We start from the raw sequence: 18,013 nt of genomic DNA, 5'->3' as shown, positions 1-18,013 counted from the left end.
GTCCCCTACACCTCTCTGTCCTCTCCAGACCCCTTTGTCCTCTCCTGATTCCTTTGTTGCCTCATGACTCCTATATTTACTCCAGACTTCTCTGTCTTCTCCAGAACCCTCTGCCCCCTCTCCATACCCTATCTTTTCCAGACTCCTCTATTCCCTTCAGACTCTTCTGTCCCCCTCCAGAACCCTTCATCCCCCAGACCCCTCTCTCTCCTCTAGATTCCTCTCTTCTCCTCCTCTTCAGATGCCACTTTCACCTCCCAGACTCCCCTATCCCCTCCAGTCCTCTTCATCTCCTCTCGTGACCTATGTCCCTCCAGAATCCGTTGACTCCCCAGGCCATTCTGTCCCCTACAAACTAGAGGATCGCACATTAACGTTCAACAAGTCCGACCCTTCTATTCCCTGACGTCGTCTTTTGGGTGAGAGCCGGGAGGCCCCCATACACTACAGATGGTCGACCAGACCCACTGAGCTCTAGTTTTAGAGGAACCAAAGGGATTCAATCAATCAATTTAGGAGCCACAAATATATAAAATATCTAAATCGTTTTCCTCTAACATCTCCAGATTTCATGAGGTCAAACAGAAAGGATTTATAATGGCGGCTATAGAATTGTATCCTTCAAGTCTATATTCATGCAGGAATTCTGGAGCTCGGAATGTCGGACATCATGGGTTGCTCATTATTCCACCCTGCCGACCTGCACCTTATGTTCAGCATTAAGCTGGATTGGGTGTTCTCCAACATTGTGACTTACGCTGTCCGTACAGGAGGCGCACAGGTCATTGGCTCCAACGAAAACTGTGATCACTTTCCAGTCTTCATCCATTCTGATTCTCTGCAAAACATTAAAGATCATTTTACTTCTTCGTCCTCCTCCTCCTCATCTCATAGTTATTGCTTTTACATATTCAATCTTAGCCCCTTTTTCTGGGCAAACCGTTTACGGGTAATTTCACCCGAAAGCTAAAGATTCCATGTTGACAACTGTTCACAGGACTCTGCCATAAATGTGCAGGTCTCTAGTGAGGTTAGGCTATAAAGGGTTACTCTAGACTCCAAAAATGATGACTGATCCACTAGATCAGTGGTGGGACCTCCTCCGATCACTAGAACGCCGGATCTTTTCTTGCTCCTGTACTTTCATCATCAATCACATAGTGTATGGAGTGGAGGTGCGCATGCTCGACCTGCGCTCCTTCCAGTAGAGGCTTTGCACAGCCCCATTTTCGGAATAAATTGGGGTCCCAGTTTTCCTTCCCCCCAGTGATCAGTAAGTTATCTCCTGTCCAATAGATAGGGGATAACTTCCAATATCAGGGAGACCTCCTGGCCGCCATATTGTGGACACAAACTGTTGTGAATTCCGTTCTTGGGCTCCCCCCGGTGGTTGTGAATGGCACTTTTGTGAATTCTGCCCTTGGGCTCCCTCTGGTGGTTTCAAGTGGAACTGCTTCTCCTTGGGTTTAGCATTAGCAGCTGCTTCCACTGATCGTCTCTCCTGGCTCTGCTATTTAACCTGGCTCTGGTCTTCAGTCAGTGCCAGCTGTCAATGTTTCTTGGTTGGATTCAGATCTCTCCTTGGATTTCTCTGATAGCCTGTCCATTTCAGCAAAAGATAAGTTCTTACTTGTTCTTTTGGTTGTCCATTTGCTTTGGACTAAATCGCTCAGCTCATGTTATGTCTTTTTGTCCAGCTTGTCATTATGATATATTCAGTCTAGCTGGAAGCTCTGGGGAAGCAGATTTGCCCTCCACACCGTGAGTCGGTGTGGAGATTATTTTTGTAAACTCTGCGTGGACTTTTAGTTTTTAATACTGACCGCACAGTGTCCTTTCCTGTTCTGTCTATCTAGATTAGTAGTGGCCTCCTTTGCTAAAATCTGTTTTCATTCCTGTGTATGTCATTTCCCTCTCCACTCACAGTCAATATTTGTGCGGGGCTATCTTTCCTTTTGGGGGTTTTCTCTGAGGCAAGATAGCTTTCTGTTTCCATCTTTAGGGGTAGTTAGTTCTCAGGCTGTGACGAGGTGTCTAGGGAGTGACAGGAACATCCCACGGCTACTTCTAGTGTTGGTGTTAGGATTAGGAACTGCGGTCAGTACAGATACCACCTCCTTAGAGCTCGTCCCATGTTGCTCCTTAACCACCAGGTCATAACAACAAACCCCTTGTTCAGGCGAACCATGCAGATCTAACAATCATCATCAATCCTGTGGACTAGTGATCATTTTTGGTGTTTCGAGCACCCCTGTAATGGTGAAAAGTTACTCCAAATTATTTCTTAGAAGAAAAAAGTCGTTATTGAGGGGTCGACGCTCCTGCTTCTTGATGGTTTCTCTAGATCACATGTTTTTATACAGGGGCTTCTCACAAAAGTTTTTGATGATATTCTAATTTAGTGAGAAGCACTTGTGATTCAGAGGGGTGGGGGTTTAGGGAGTAATGGCCATAAAGTTTCTTTGGAGTTGCCCTTTAACACTCATTTTATGCCCAAGATACACATGGCCCTTATCACTGAGATCATGTAGTAACGCACCTTGTCTGATTTCATCTGGTCCACCAGCGCCTGTGCCTGCGTGGGCATATCCCTGCAAAGCAACAAGACATTTTACGGTGAAGATGTGAAGATATATTCTTAGCTCCCCCTCTGGGCGGACCCCGCTGCTCTATTCATTTTAATGAGCGGCTTGTAATACTCTATGTCGCCTCTAGTGGCCGCTAAGCTCTACCGGTGATACCGGCTGATACCAGCAGATCGGGGTATTCTGGAGAAGGGTCGCAGTTGGGCTTTTGGTACTCAGGTCAAGGGTCTAGTTTGCTGCCCCGGTCCAGTGCCGGTCACTTTTGTTCCTTTTTTCCCAGTAGTGAGTCAATGGTGGTATTTAATGAGAAGTAATGAATCAATATGGGTTTGTGTACAGGCAGGCATCGAGCAGGTGACCTGTGAATCATTTAAAGCAACAGTCCACCCAGTACACGTCCACCCTGGCTGGTGACTATGTGGGCAGGCTCGCGGGGGCTTACAGTCTGTTATCCAGGATACCGAGCCCCCCATCACTCCATGTGGTCTCAGCCACACATGAGCTCACTTCCTTTTTCACAGCTCCTCTTATAGTTTATTGCACTAATGTGAGATCTAATGGCCACAAAATCGAAGGAAAAATGCAAAATATTGAAAAATATGGATCAAAATTAACATTTTTCTGACAATGGCACAAAGTATCAATCTGTTGATCTGGCGCTTGCTTATTATGATACGTACAGATAATGTTGTTTGCTGTGAGAGATACATAGGGTATAAGTGAGCCATTCTGTAACTTCTGCAATTGTAAAATATAAATAAGTTCTTACAAAGCTTTGGCCCCGGGGACGGCTCTGTTGAGGAATGCATTGTGGGAGTCACTATTCCCAGTATCTATTGAGTATCCAGTAAGAAAGGGGTTAAACTCCTTCAGAATATCTGTAGAAGAGAGAAGAACATTCCAAGGTTAGACTTGTGTCATTCTAACAAATATTCAACGTGCCGTAAAGATTTGTATGATATAACCCTCCCACATTCTGCACCCCCCAAATGTCAGAGGTCAGGACCGCGGTGATCAGGTTATGGCTGGCATGGTTACTATTATTTAAGGAGTTGTTTTATGAGACAACCTGTCACCATTTTATTCAAAGCAAATTGCATACTATTAAATAAACCTCTTGGACCTGATGAGGCTGGCGTGTTTACTTAGAATCCCTATCAATTTGGCTGTATAATCCTAATATAAAGATGAGCATTTTATGAGTCCAGATACAGAATGAGAGAGCTCAGAAGTCCAAGAGCATTCAGTCTCCGTTAGACAGTCTGAATGACGGCTGCAGCTTGTACTGAGCAGACTGAGATCCTAGCAGCAATAGGGAGGAGGACACTGAGAAAGTCTTTTCCAGGTGTTTTCCATTTTTCCCATTTTGGTTTGCCCTTTCACGTTCTGGGTGCAGCTTTATATAGTTTGCCTTCTCTGCATTTCCTTGCTGGCTATATTTCCTGGTGGATGTACATTTAGGAGTTCCAGCTCTTTATCTTAGGGGTTTACCTTGCTGGGTTATCTCTAGTGTTACTCTTGCAGTATGTTGGTTTTCTTTCCTTCCTTTTCCTTTTACTACTGTGGTATTTCGTGTTCCTTTATTTTTGGTACTCCTTACCCTTCACTGTTTCACATTATTATTTCACATTATTTGAATGTGTCTTAGTTTTCCACCATGGGTTCTTGTACCTCTCCTCACACACTTTCCTTTCCCCTTGTTGGTAATATGTTGAGGCCTCTCCTCTGCTTCCCCAGGCAGTACGATAAACCACTCAATGGCCTTTTAGGGAGCCAGGTCCAAGGTGGTGATTTTAAGTTGTGCGGCCATGGACCTTCTAGTCTGTCTAGGGATCGGTTGGGTGTAGGTGCGGCGTTTCATAACAGCCATTCTGACTTGGATGCTTAAACTGAATACACCAGTATCATCAGGTCCAATCGATCTGTTTAATAATAGAAGCTGTTTAAATTGCGAAGCCTGGTGACACATCCGCTTTAATGTCATCAGTTACAGATTACTGTCCTTCACTTACTCGGTAAGGTGGTGACTAGATCAAGAGTAGAATCCCCTCCAATGCTGAAACACATGAAAAATGCACGTTGTTACATTCCTGACATTACATTCTGTGTCAATCACTGAATGGAGGTCTTTAGTTCTTCTTAAAATATTAATTCTGAACAAATGAAGCCCTCTAAATGTGTACAGAGGTAGTACAGGTCTCAATTCATCTATACCGAAAGTATTCCTATCAAATCCTCCTCCATCCCGGCTGGTTCGCCAAATTTCACTGGAAGGTGATCAACATTTTCACTAAAACTGATGCACCCTATGGCGTTACTAATAAATAGTGACTGCCTGATACCGTGATTACACGTTTGATATTATTTTTCTTAATTGCTTTACCTCCATGATAACCCGCGATATTGTTTGATTACATCCAAGACGTCGTTGGGATTGGAGGCAATGCCATTGCCGGCCTGCAATACATTATCAGACACATATACTGTATTAATAGTTGGGACATATTTCTGGTCTCTGCCTTGTGAATTGGGCCCTATAAGTGTGTACCGAGAGAGGTTCACCGGCGTATACTATGGACCATGTGCTGAGCACAGTGCACACTTGGCCTTAATTTGGCCATTTTTGACCTCTACTCTGATTTTCTGTTGCAGCTTGATATCACTTCTGCAGCCGCCATCCTCGCCCCTGGCATCTCCTGGGCGCATCTGTCTCTTCCTAGGCTTCATGCCATGTCATGATATGCATCACGTCGTGACAGAGGCATCCAGGAGATGACAAGACGTCGTAATGTTCACGTACAACAGGAAATCGAAGGTCAGAACTGGACACAGTGAAACTTTTTGCTCATCTCTACTTAATGTGTATTAATTTTACTATACAATTCCTTCCAATTACTTACCGTCAGAGAATCGCCAAGAGCTGCGACCACGTTAATGTCTGCTGGCCGAAGTCTGTGGACTGGAAAGAGACGAGAAATCATCATTAATCTCCATCCATACGGAAGCAATGACGCTGATAGGAGTCGATCAATAGCAAAGAGAAGTGTAGCCGACGAGTGACGCTGCGATTATCGGGGTCGGGATTTACCTGAGGTGGGCTTCACAGGAGATGCGCTCAGGTCTGAACACGTTAATTTGCTTCCTTGCACCTAAAACACATAATAAATATCCATGGGACAGGTCATCAATATCAGATCAGTGGGTCCATTACCCGGCACCCCCACTGATCAGCGGACTGGAAAGGTCATCAATATATTTTGACAGCAGTACTAAGCAGTGTAACTGTGAATTCAGCACTGGCGTGAATTAAAACTCTTAGTAGAAAGCAGCAGCACAGAGGAAATTGTAATCAGTACTGCACATTGTAGCAGCACTTGTAACTGAGGAGGAATATAAAACACTTACTAAAAATCAGAAGAATGGAGGACATTATGCAGCAGTAGTAAGCAGTGTATCTGTGAATCCAGCTCGGTAGGGAGCTAATCACTGATTAGCACAATCTACGTGTGTCGCTGTCTACTTCTGCTCTGCTTCTTTCACCTCCTCCCTTCTCCATAGACCTCAATAGGCAGCTGTAATCTGATTAATCAGTGAGCCAGCAGTCCGTCATGTTTTGATCCAAACAGATTTTCAAACTGAATCATCAGATCAGGAGGCAGGGTGAGGAGAAGAGGCTCATAAGTGGAGAAGGAAGCTGATTTCTATGATGACATTGATTACAAAGCTCACGTGCAACTGATTTATGCACAGGTTGTCCTAGCTCTAGAGAATAATTGCCCTGTGCTTGTAATGTGGAGAAAAATGTATGACCGAAGCCTTGAGGGTACACCGAAATAGACGTCAGCCTCCCTTTAATGACAGTGTAATACTCACCGGGTCAGGAGTAATGGTGGGATAAGCATAGTTGCTGTTTTTCACAGTCTTCACAAAAGGATCATCCTAGAAAAAATACAATATTAGATGATTCTTCACTCAGTAGTTTTCAGGTTTCTATAAAATCGTAAGAAAAAAAACCAAAAAAAGAAACCAGCAGCTCCAAGACGGACCCTGAGAAGTTACATAAAAATTTCTTCAACTGTGACTCATTAATAAATGGTCAATAATCCCACCTCCGAGGGGCAGAAAATACCGATGTCCTCGTCCAGACCTTGGTTATCCGTCTTCTGTCCTACAGGTTCAAACTAAGAGAAAGAAAGAAATGTATTAACTTAGAGAAGTATCTTATGGAGCGGTGGACGTCCGTCTGTAGATGACCAGGAAAATGTCTACAAAACAATCATGACCATATTGAGTCACAGCCACAAAGAGGAGGGAATGGAGAAAGGGTGGGAGTAACACCTGAGCAGTGCTGGTTCATGTCATTTATCCCCCAAAAAGGGTCAGCCCCTCCTGATTCCTGGTAGTAAGTACAAAAATAAAGTCAATTTGTGAAGTTACCATGTTTTTCCACAAAGCTCGTGCACCCTGAGCGTGAGCCTTCTGTCCAAAATGGAAGCAATCAGGAGCCATGTAGGATCTGTCAGGAACCCCTGCCTACACACAACACAAAGGTAAGGGTTAAAGTCACAGATTTAATCCAAAAAAATCCAAAAATTTTTTCAAAAAGTGGGACACGCAATTATTAAATTTGTACAGGAGGACGAGGAGGTGAGCTGTGACATCAACTATTGAAAATGGTGGATCCTGTGATATCTACTGTATATAGAGGTATTATCAGTCATTGTACAGGAGGAGGAGGTGAGCTGTGACATCACCTATTGTGAATGGTGGATCCTGTTATCTACTGTATATAGAGGTGTTATCAGTCATTGTACAGGAGGAGGAGGTGAGCTCTGACATCACTTATTGTGAATGGTGGATCCTGTGTTATCTACTGTATATAGAGGTGTTATCAGTCATTGTACAGGAGGAGGTGAGCTGTGACATCACCTATTGTGAATGGAGGATCCTGTGTTATCTACTGTATATAGAGGTGTTATCAGTCATTGTACAGGAGGAGGAGGTGAGCTCTGACATCACTTATTGTGAATGGTGGATACTGTGTTATCTACTGTATATAGAGGTGTTATCAGTCATTGTAGAGGAGGAGGAGGAGGTGAGCTGTGACATCAACTATTGAAAATGGTGGATCCTGTGATATCTACTGTATATAGAGGTGTTATCAGTCATTGTACAGGAGGAGGTGAGCTGTGACATCACCTATTGTGAATGGTGGATCCTGTGTTATCTACTGTATATAGAGGTGTTATCAGTCATTGTACAGGAGGAGGAGGTGAGCTGTGACATCACCTATTGTGAATGGAGGATCCTGTGTTATCTACTGTATATAGAGGTGTTATCAGTCATTGTACAGGAGGAGGAGGTGAGCTGTGACATCACCTATTGTGAATGGTGGATCCTGTGTTATCTACTGTATATAGAGGTGTTATCAGTCATTGTACAGGAGGAGGAGATGAGCTGTGACATCACCTATTGTGAATGGTGGATCCTGTGTTATCTACTGTATATAGAGGTGTTATCAGTCATTGTACAGGAGGAGGAGGTGAGCTGTGACATCACCTATTGTGAATGGAGGATCCTGTGTTATCTACTGTATATAGAGGTGTTATCAGTCATTGTACAGGAGGAGGAGGTGAGCTGTGACATCACCTATTGTGAATGGTGGATCCTGTGTTATCTACTGTATATAGAGGTGTTATCAGTCATTGTACAGGAGGAGGAGGTGAGCTGTGACATCACCTATTGTGAATGGTGGATCCTGTGTTATCTACTGTATATAGAGGTGTTATCAGTCATTGTACAGGAGGAGGAGATGAGCTGTGACATCACCTATTGTGAATGGTGGATCCTGTGTTATCTACTGTATATAGAGGTGTTATCAGTCATTGTACAGGAGGAGGAGATGAGCTGTGACATCACCTATTGTGAATGGGGGATCATGTGCTATCTACTGTATATAGAGGTGTTATCAGTCATTGTACAGGAGGAGGAGATGAGCTGTGACATCACCTATTGTGAATGGTGCATCCTGTGTTATCTACTGTATATAGAGGTGTTATCAGTCATTGTACAGGAGGAGGAGGAGGTGAGCTGTGACATCACCTATTGTGAATGGTGCATCCTGTGTTATCTACTGTATATAGAGGTGTAATCAGTCATTGTACAGGAGGAGGAGGTGAGCTGTGACATCACCTATTGTGAATGGTGGATCCTGTGTTATCTACTGTATATAGAGGTGTTATCAGTCATTGTACAGGAGGAGGAGGAGGAGAGCTGTGACATCACCTATTGTGAATGGTGGATCCTGTGTTATCTACTGTATATAGAGGTGTTATCAGTCATTGTACAGGAGGAGGAGGAGATGAGCTGTGACATCACCAATTGTGAATGGTGGATCCTGTGTTATCTACTGTATATAGAGGTGTTATCAGTCATTGTACAGGAGGAGGAGGTGAGCTGTGACATCACCTATTGTGAATGGTGGATCCTGTGTAATCTACTGTATATAGAGGTGTTATCAGTCATTGTACAGGAGGAGGCGGTGAGCTGTGACATCACCTATTGTGAATGGTGGATCCTGTGTAATCTACTGTATATAGAGGTGTTATCAGTCATTGTAGAGGAGGAGGAGGAGGTGAGTTGTGACATCACCTATTGTGAATGGTGGATCCTGTGTAATCTACTGTATATAGAGGTGTTATCAGTCATTGTACAGGAGGAGGAGGTGAGCTGTGACATCACCTATTGTGAATGGTGGATCCTGTATTATCTACTGTATATAGAGGTGTTATCAGTCATTGTACAGGAGGAGGAGGTGAGCTGTGACATCACCTATTGTGAATGGTGGATCCTGTGTAATCTACTGTATATAGAGGTGTTATCAGTCATTGTACAGGAGGAGAAGGTGAGCTGTGACATAACCTATTGTGAATGGTGGATCCTGTATTATTTACTGTATATAGAGGTGTTATCAGTCATTGTACAGGAGGAGGAGGTGAGCTGTGATATCACCTATTGTGAATGGTGGATCCTGTGTTATCTACTGTATAAGAGGTGTTATCAGTCATTGTACAGGAGGAGGAGGTGAGCTGTGACATCACCTATTGTGAATGGTGGATCCTGTGTTATCTACTGTATATAGAGGTGTTATCAGTCATTGTACAGGAGGAGGAGGTGAGCTGTGACATCACCTATTGTGAATGATGGATCCTGTATTATCTACTGTATATAGAGGTGTTATCAGTCATTGTACAGGAGGAGGAGGTGAGCTGTGACATCAACTATTGTGAATGGTGGATCCTGTGTTATCTACTGTATATAGAGGTGTTATCAGTCATTGTACAGGAGGAGGTGAGCTGTGACATCACCTATTGTGAATGGTGGATCCTGTGTTATCTACTGTATATAGAGGTGTTATCAGTCATTGTACAGGAGGAGGTGAGCTGTGATATCATCTATTGTGAATGGTGGATCCTGTGTTATATACTGTATATAGAGGTGTTATCAGTCATTGTACAGGAGGAGGTGAGCTGTGACATCACCTATTGTGAATGGTGAATCCTGTATTATCTACTGTATATAGAGGTGTTATCAGTCATTGTACAGAAGGAGGAGGTGAGCTGTGACATCACCTATTGTGAATGGTGAATCATGTGTTATCTACTGTATATAGAGGTGTTATCAGTCATTGTACAGGAGGAGGAGGTGAGCTGTGACATCACCTATTGTGAATGGTGGATCCTGTGTTATCTACTGTATATAGAGGTGTTATCAGTCATTGTACAGGAGGAGGAGGTGAGCTTTGACATCACCTATTGTGAATGATGGATCCTGTATTATCTACTGTATATAGAGGTGTTATCAGTCATTGTACAGGAGGAGGAGGTGAGCTGTGACATCAACTATTGTGAATGGTGGATCCTGTGTTATCTACTGTATATAGAGGTGTTATCAGTCATTGTACAGGAGGAGAAGGTGAGCTGTGACATCATCTATTGTGAATGGTGGATCCTGTGTTATCTACTGTATATAGAGGTGTTATCAGTCATTGTACAGGAGGAGGTGAGCTGTGACATCACCTATTGTGAATGGTGGATCCTGTGTTATCTACTGTATATAGAGGTGTTATCAGTCATTGTACAGGAGGAGGTGAGCTGTGACATCACCTATTGTGAATGGTGGATCCTGTGTTATCTACTGTATATAGAGGTGTTATCAGTCATTGTACAGGAGGAGGTGAGCTGTGACATCACCTATTGTGAATTAAACAATTGAAAAATCGATTTGTACAGAACAGGGGGTGTGAGTTTTAATGGTCAATGTGAAAAATGCCAGACTGATGATTTTGTTTCAAATAAAGATATTAATATGAATAATTGAAAGAGAAAAACATTATCAGAAATGTAATTCCCTCACTATAGAAGCCCAACCAATAGCTGATGTCCTGCTGTCCCGTTCTGACCTCCTCGCTCCCCTGAGTCTGATCACGTGTGTGGACTTTTCAGTTCACTTACTTCATTTCTCGGTATCACAAGCTTCTCCAAGAACGGTTGAATGACGACGGTGAAATCTTCTTTGGTGTCGTACCGTCCGCTCTCCACCAGCTGGCGAGTTTGTTCCTGGAAAGAATTGAATTCTATAGATGATGTTTTCTTATATTCCGCAGTGTTCCCTCTGGACTCGGGGCTGCCGCTGCTGGTGTTGCTGTCAGAGGCGACACTTTCCAGGATTACTTACTTGGTATTGCTTGTTGAATAGTTTAAGAGTTGAGATCTCAGTAGATCCTTCTGGGTTGTTGACCACACAACTGCACAGGGCGCTGCGGAAAGACATGTATAGATTTCAATCAAACATCCTTATTTTATTGTATTAGAGGGGGGTAGCACTCCCCCAATAAATGGCTCATGTTATGCGAGGGGCCAAGACAACCTGGAGCTTCAAGTTACTCCTTGGTACATAGAAATATGTTGACGACTTTGTGAAAGGGTGAGAAGAAAAAGTAATTTTTTCTTTTTATACATTATTAGCAACGCTGACATGGCAACACAATTTTCCAGGTCAGCACAAAAAAACAAACTTCTATCTTTTTCCTCTTATTTAATTGGGGGGAAAAATAGGAAAAAATTACGGTAAATAAAAAATGTTGCCACTTTCTAAAACCCATCCGTCATTATTTTTCCATCATTTATTTTGTTTGCATGGCGAACTGATGATTTTACTGATATTATAAGATGTCTTGATCTCCTTTTCATTCAATTTTTCTAGGGTGGTTTAGTGACTGAAAAACAGCAATTCCGCCGTTTTGATTCTTATTTATCTTTATAGTGTTTAGATTTTATGGCATTTATTTTAGATTTTGGTAGATTGGACTTTTTTTGGATGTGACAATACCAAATATGTTGAATTTTTTAATTTATTTTCTGGAAAAAGGAGGCTGATTAGATTATTATTAATTTATTTATTTATTATTATTTATTTATTTATATTTTAAAAAAAATTTGTATTTATTTTTTGTTTTATTTGATCTCTTGTTCTATATATTACAGTATTGACAGAAATGACGCAGGCTGGACTTCACAGGAAGAGGAAGATAGCAGCCACAAGGGCATTACAGGAAACTGTTGGGATCCAGGGAGGGTTTATCGGGGAATGTTGTGGGGTCCGACCTCTTGAGCACCCAAAAGCAGCCCCTTCACCTTTGTCTGACAGATTGCTGGGGTCCTAAGGTGCTGGGTATAGGCCAATACACCATGTAAAACCCTGTTAAAGCCCAGAAAACAGGACTTTAACATCTAACTTCTGACTTTTTGCAATCTTCCAGTTGGTCGTTATGTCTCCGGGTTCTTCCATAGGTTAACCATTAATGATCAGAAAACGTTTGTAAATAGCTGAGGTCTCGATATCTCGTCTCCTTCAGGTCGGGGTTTTCAGAGATGACATTGAACAATGGTATCCACCAGTGATTAGCTCTGGTGCTGATAAGGAGCCATAAATATGATCGCATCTGGGTCCAGTCCTTGTGTTCTTGTCTCATCTTCTATTGGTTTCTCACACTTTGACCCCCCGATACTAATGTATTTGAACATGAACCTGGATGATTTATAGATTTATCTATGGAATTTATTGCATTTTCTATTATTGAGTTAATACATGTAAGACCCAAGGTGCCAATGGTCGGACGTAGATTGGTCAGACAGCTTTCTCTCTCCTGACGCCTCCATACACATGCATGGTCAGATCAAGAGAGGAGTAAGTCACTGCCATACGTCCCTGGCGGCAGCTTATCTCCTGGGAGAAGAACAGGACGAGCATTGAAACTCAACAAGCCCAACAGGTGATGTCGGGGGAGAGTTGAGAGGCCCCTATGCACATTAAATGGTTTTCCGGTCAAGCCAAAGTTGGTGGACTCATCCCATTTTTGTGTATGGGGACTTTAGACATAAGGGGATACTTTAGCCCATAATGAACTTTCTGTGATGACTGTTACCCAACTGAGCTTTTGGGCATCACATTCGGCATCATAGACGTCTATTCTCTGTGATGGGTTCAGTGCTATGCTTCTAAAAATCTGATTCCCGGGTATCAGATTCTAAGACCTTCAATGGTAAGACCCCCGTAAACATTAGACTACAGTGAGGGAAACCCACTGATATTAGGGAGATCATCCGGCAGTCTAATGTTTATGGAGGACTCCCGTGTCTCCCTGTATAGATGATGTCAGGGAAAAGAAGTAGCCATCAAGTCCGATGTCAGATGTCTGACACTTTCACTCTCCGGCAAATAAGCAGCTGCCAGAGGAGTCTGGAAGGGACAGAGGTGGTTGGAGGCATCAGCGGGGTCTGGAGGTGAAGGACAAAAGGATCTGAAGGAGGATAGAGGGGACGTAAGAGTCTAGAGAAGATAAAAGAATTTGGAGGAGTCTGGAAAGAACAGAGGAGTCTGGAAGGGACAAAAGAGTCTGGAGGGAACCCAGGGGTCTGGAGGGAACCCAGGGGTCTGGACTGGACAGTGATCCGTGGGGGGGGAGGGGGCAGGTGAGTCTGGAGGGGACAGAGTGGTCTGGAGGGGACAATGGAGTCTGGATAGGACACAGGAATCTGGAGGAGACAGAGAAATCTGGAGGAGATAGAGGGAGTCTGGAAGGGACAGAGATGGTCTGGAAGGGACAGAGGGTGTCTGGGAGTGAACAGATGAGACTGGAGGGTACAGAGGAGTCTGGAGTGGACAGAGTGGTCTGGAGGGGACAGAGGGGTTTGGAGAGTACCCGGGGGTCTGAAAGAAGACAGAGCACTCTAGAGTGGACAGAGGAGTCTGGAAGGGACAAGGACAAAACTCTAGGGGATAGAATGGTCTGGGTGGCGACAGTGGAGTCTAGAAGGAACACAGGGGCCTAGAAGGCACAGAAGTATCTGGAAGGGTCGGAGGAGTCTGGAGGGGACAGAAAAGTCTGGAGGGGACCCAGAGGTCTGAAGGGTCTGGAGGGGAATAGGGATCTAGAGGGAACATGAGAGGACAGAGTCATCTGGGAGAGGGTACAGAGGAGTCTGGAGGGGACAGAGCAGTCTGGAGGAAAAGAGAAATCGAGGAGATAGGAGTCCGAAGGGGACCGAGGGGTCTGCAGGGGACTGGCACGTCTGGAAGGGACAAAGGGATCTGGGGAGGGAGAATAGAGGAGACTGAAGGGTACAGAATGTTTGGAGCGAACAGAGGGGTCTGGAGAGTACAGAAGAGTTTTGAGAGTAAATGGGACTGGAGGAAAACAAAGGAGTCTGGCAGCATTCCTCTGATAGAGAACACAGAAGTGCTTCGCCTCTGTGTATTCGGGAGTCGGAAAGATTGATTATTCCGTCTAATGCCTTTAGATGAGGTTGACAAATCTGGAGAACATTTCCCCTTTTTTCCCCAAGCATAACTGGGAACATAGACTTCATAAGACTGACCTCATGAGTTGCTCTGGGCAGTTGGTTTCCTTAATATCGTAGAGTTCTTTCAAGGGCAAAATGTCCAACATTGTCACCATATTGACAAACATTCTTGGGACCTGCGTCAAAATAAAAAAGTATGGACCAAAAATGCAATAAAAACTTATCAGCTTAATATGCGCTCGTTCTCCTTCCTTCCCCCCTCTTCCCTCATCACTCCCATATACTGTATGTTTCTTCACTTATTGTGTTTGTCTTTAAAATGTAAAATAATACAAATATTGAAACAAAAGCGTATAAACTTATCAGCTCTCTTGCAACAATTATGAACATTGAGAAATCCCGCCATGGTGATAACGAAGCAATTCTACTGCACATTGCGTCAGATGTCCTGGTATAACATTGCCTCATCCGGCTGCCATCATTAATACCATGGGGATAGAGGAATACATCCTACCTCCTCCTGCAGATAGTCCAGAGCCTGCTGAAGGCGGAGGACAAAGTTTTCTGGAGTATGATAAGGCTGCAAGAAAAATAAAAATAAATAAATGGGCTGATTATTTCCATTTTTTTCACCCGTGACAGATTTATCACTTGTGACAGCAATAGAACAATATATGACTGCTGACTGTAAGACTTTATGTATAATTACAAGTGGACAGAAAAGAAGAGATACTTGGATATTGTAATTTACCTTTTACAAAATGAAAAACCCATAAATTCTGATGAAAGACAAAAAAAGCAAAACAACCCGAGACACAATATCATCCTCTTACATAATATCACATTCAGTGAGTCATTGGCAAGGATGGATGCCGATAATGAGTGTTATCTCAAGGAGCACAATAATTAGCGATCGATGTGTCATTAGTGATCAGTGATCGATGTGTCATTAGTGATCAGCGATCGATGTGTCATTAGTGATCAGCAATCGATGTGTCATTAGTGATCAGTGGTCGATGTGTCATTAGTGATCAGTGATCGATGTGTCATTAGTGATCAGTGATCAATGTGTCATTAGTGATCAGCAATCGATGTGTCATTAGTGATCAGCGATCATTGTGTCATTAGTGATCAGTGGTCGATGTGTCATTAGTGATCAGTGATCGATGTGTCATTAGTGATCAGCGATCGATGTGTTATCAGTGATCAGTGGTCGATGTGTCATTAGTGATCAGTGATCAATGTGTCATTAGTGATCAGTGATCGATGTGTCATTAGTGATCAGTGATCAATGTGTCATTAGTGATCAGTGATCGATGTGTCATTAGTGATCAGCGATCGATGTGTCATTAGTGATCAGCGATCATTGGGTCATTAGTGATCAGTGATCGATTTGTCATTAGTGATCAGCGATCATTGGGTCATTAGTGATCAATGTGTTATCAGTGATCAGTGGTCGATGTGTCGTTAGTGATCAGTGATCGATGTGTCATTAGTGATCAGTGATCGATGTGTCATTAGTGATCAGTGATCGATTTGTCATTAGTGATCAGCGATCATTGGGTCATTAGTGATCAATGTGTTATCAGTGATCAGTGGTCGATGTGTCATTAGTGATCAGTGATCGATGTGTCATCAGTGATCAGTGATCGATGTGTCATTAGTGATCAGTGATCGATGTGTCATTAGTGATCAGTGATCGATGTGTCATTAGTGATCAGCGATCATTGTGTCATTAGAGATCAGTGATCATTGTGTCATTAGTGATCAGCGATCGATGTGTCATTAGTGATCAGCGATCGATGTGTCATCAGTGATCAGTGATCAATGTGTCATTAGTGATCAGTGATCGATTTGTCATTAGTGATCAGCGATCATTGGGTCATTAGTGATCAATGTGTTATCAGTGATCAGTGGTCGATGTGTCGTTAGTGATCAGTGATCGATGTGTCATTAGTGATCAGTGATCAATGTGTCATTAGTGATCAGTGATCATTGTGTCATTAGTGATCAATGTGTTATCAGTGGTCGATGTGTCATTAGTGATCAGCGATCATTGGGTCATTAGTGATCAATGTGTTATCAGTGATCAGTGGTCGATGTGTCATTAGTGATCAGTGATTGATGTGTCATCAGTGATCAGTGATCGATGTGTCATTAGTGATCAGTGATCGATGTGTCATTAGTGATCAGTGATCGATGTGTCATTAGTGATCAGCGATCATTGTGTCATTAGAGATCAGTGATCATTGTGTCATTAGTGATCAGCGATCGATGTGTCATTAGTGATCAGCGATCGATGTGTCATCAGTGATCAGTGATCAATGTGTCATTAGTGATCAGCGATCGATGTGTCATTAGTGATCAGCGATCGATGTGTCATTAGTGATCAGTGATCGATGTGTCATTAGTGATCAGTGGTCGATGTGTCATTAGTGATCAGTGATCGATGTGTCATTAGTGATCAGTGATCGATGTGTCATTAGTGATCAATGATCATTGTGTCATTAGTGATCAGTGATCGATGTGTCATTAGTGATCAGCGATCGATGTGTCATTAGTGATCAGCAATCGATGTGTCATTAGTGATCAGCGATCGATGTGTCATTAGTGATCAGCGATCGATGTGTCATTAGAGATCAGTGATCATTGTGTCATTAGTGATCAGCGATCAATGTGTCATTAGTGATCAGCGATTGATGTGTCATTAGTGATCAGCGATCAATGTGTCATTAGTGATCAGCGATCGATGTGTCATTAGTGATCAGCGATCAATGTGTCATTAGTGATCAGTGATCGATGTGTCATTAGTGATCAGTGATCGATGTGTCATTAGTGATCAGCGATCAATGTGTCATTAGTGATCAGCAATCGATGTGTCATTAGTGATCAGCGATCATTGTGTCATTAGTGATCAGTGATTGATGTGTCATTAGTGATCAGCGATCGATGTGTCATTAGTGATCAGCGATCGATGTGTCATTAGAGATCAGCGATCAATGTGTCATTAGTGATCAGCGATCAATGTGTCATTAGTGATCAGTGATCGATGTGTCATTAGTGATCAGTGATCAATGTGTCATTAGTGATCAGCAATCGATGTGTCATTAGTGATCAGCGATCATTGTGTCATTAGTGATCAGTGATTGATGTGTCATTAGTGATCACCGATCAATGTGTCATTAGTGATCAGCGATCGATGTGTCATTAGTGATCAGCGATCAATGTGTCATTAGTGATCAGCAATCGATGTGTCATTAGTGATCAGTGGTCGATGTGTCATTAGTGATCAGCGATCATTGTGTCATTAGTGATCAGTGATTGATGTGTCATTAGTGATCACCGATCAATGTGTCATTAGTGATCAGCGATCGATGTGTCATTAGTGATCAGCGATCAATGTGTCATTAGTGATCAGCAATCGATGTGTCATTAGTGATCAGTGGTCGATGTGTCATTAGTGATCAGTGATCGATGTGTCATTAGTGATCAGTGATCAATGTGTCATTAGTGATCAGCAATCGATGTGTCATTAGTGATCAGCGATCATTGTGTCATTAGTGA

At 43.0% G+C, this 18,013-nt stretch overlaps 1 protein-coding gene across 1 annotated transcript in view; it reads right to left on the bottom strand.

Moving 5' to 3' along the window:
- Positions 1-18,013, bottom strand: part of PLB1 (phospholipase B1) — a 127,351-nt gene that overhangs the window by 60,819 nt on the left and 48,519 nt on the right. Inside the window, exons 23-36 of the mRNA XM_077282094.1 lie at positions 14,964-15,029; positions 14,525-14,625; positions 11,322-11,403; positions 11,099-11,203; positions 7,023-7,118; positions 6,695-6,766; positions 6,459-6,524; positions 5,674-5,734; positions 5,486-5,544; positions 4,969-5,042; positions 4,598-4,641; positions 3,355-3,463; positions 2,540-2,591; positions 758-838 (exon numbers count right to left, since the gene is read on the bottom strand). Coding sequence (XP_077138209.1) covers positions 758-838; positions 2,540-2,591; positions 3,355-3,463; positions 4,598-4,641; positions 4,969-5,042; positions 5,486-5,544; positions 5,674-5,734; positions 6,459-6,524; positions 6,695-6,766; positions 7,023-7,118; positions 11,099-11,203; positions 11,322-11,403; positions 14,525-14,625; positions 14,964-15,029 — 1,068 coding nt within the window. The remainder of the gene's footprint in view (positions 1-757; positions 839-2,539; positions 2,592-3,354; positions 3,464-4,597; positions 4,642-4,968; positions 5,043-5,485; positions 5,545-5,673; positions 5,735-6,458; positions 6,525-6,694; positions 6,767-7,022; positions 7,119-11,098; positions 11,204-11,321; positions 11,404-14,524; positions 14,626-14,963; positions 15,030-18,013) is intronic.

The sequence above is a fragment of the Ranitomeya variabilis genome, chromosome 2, assembly GCF_051348905.1.
Source record: "Ranitomeya variabilis isolate aRanVar5 chromosome 2, aRanVar5.hap1, whole genome shotgun sequence".
Classification (NCBI taxonomy): Eukaryota; Metazoa; Chordata; class Amphibia; order Anura; family Dendrobatidae; genus Ranitomeya; species Ranitomeya variabilis.
This window is presented reverse-complemented; position numbering and strand designations above follow the sequence as displayed.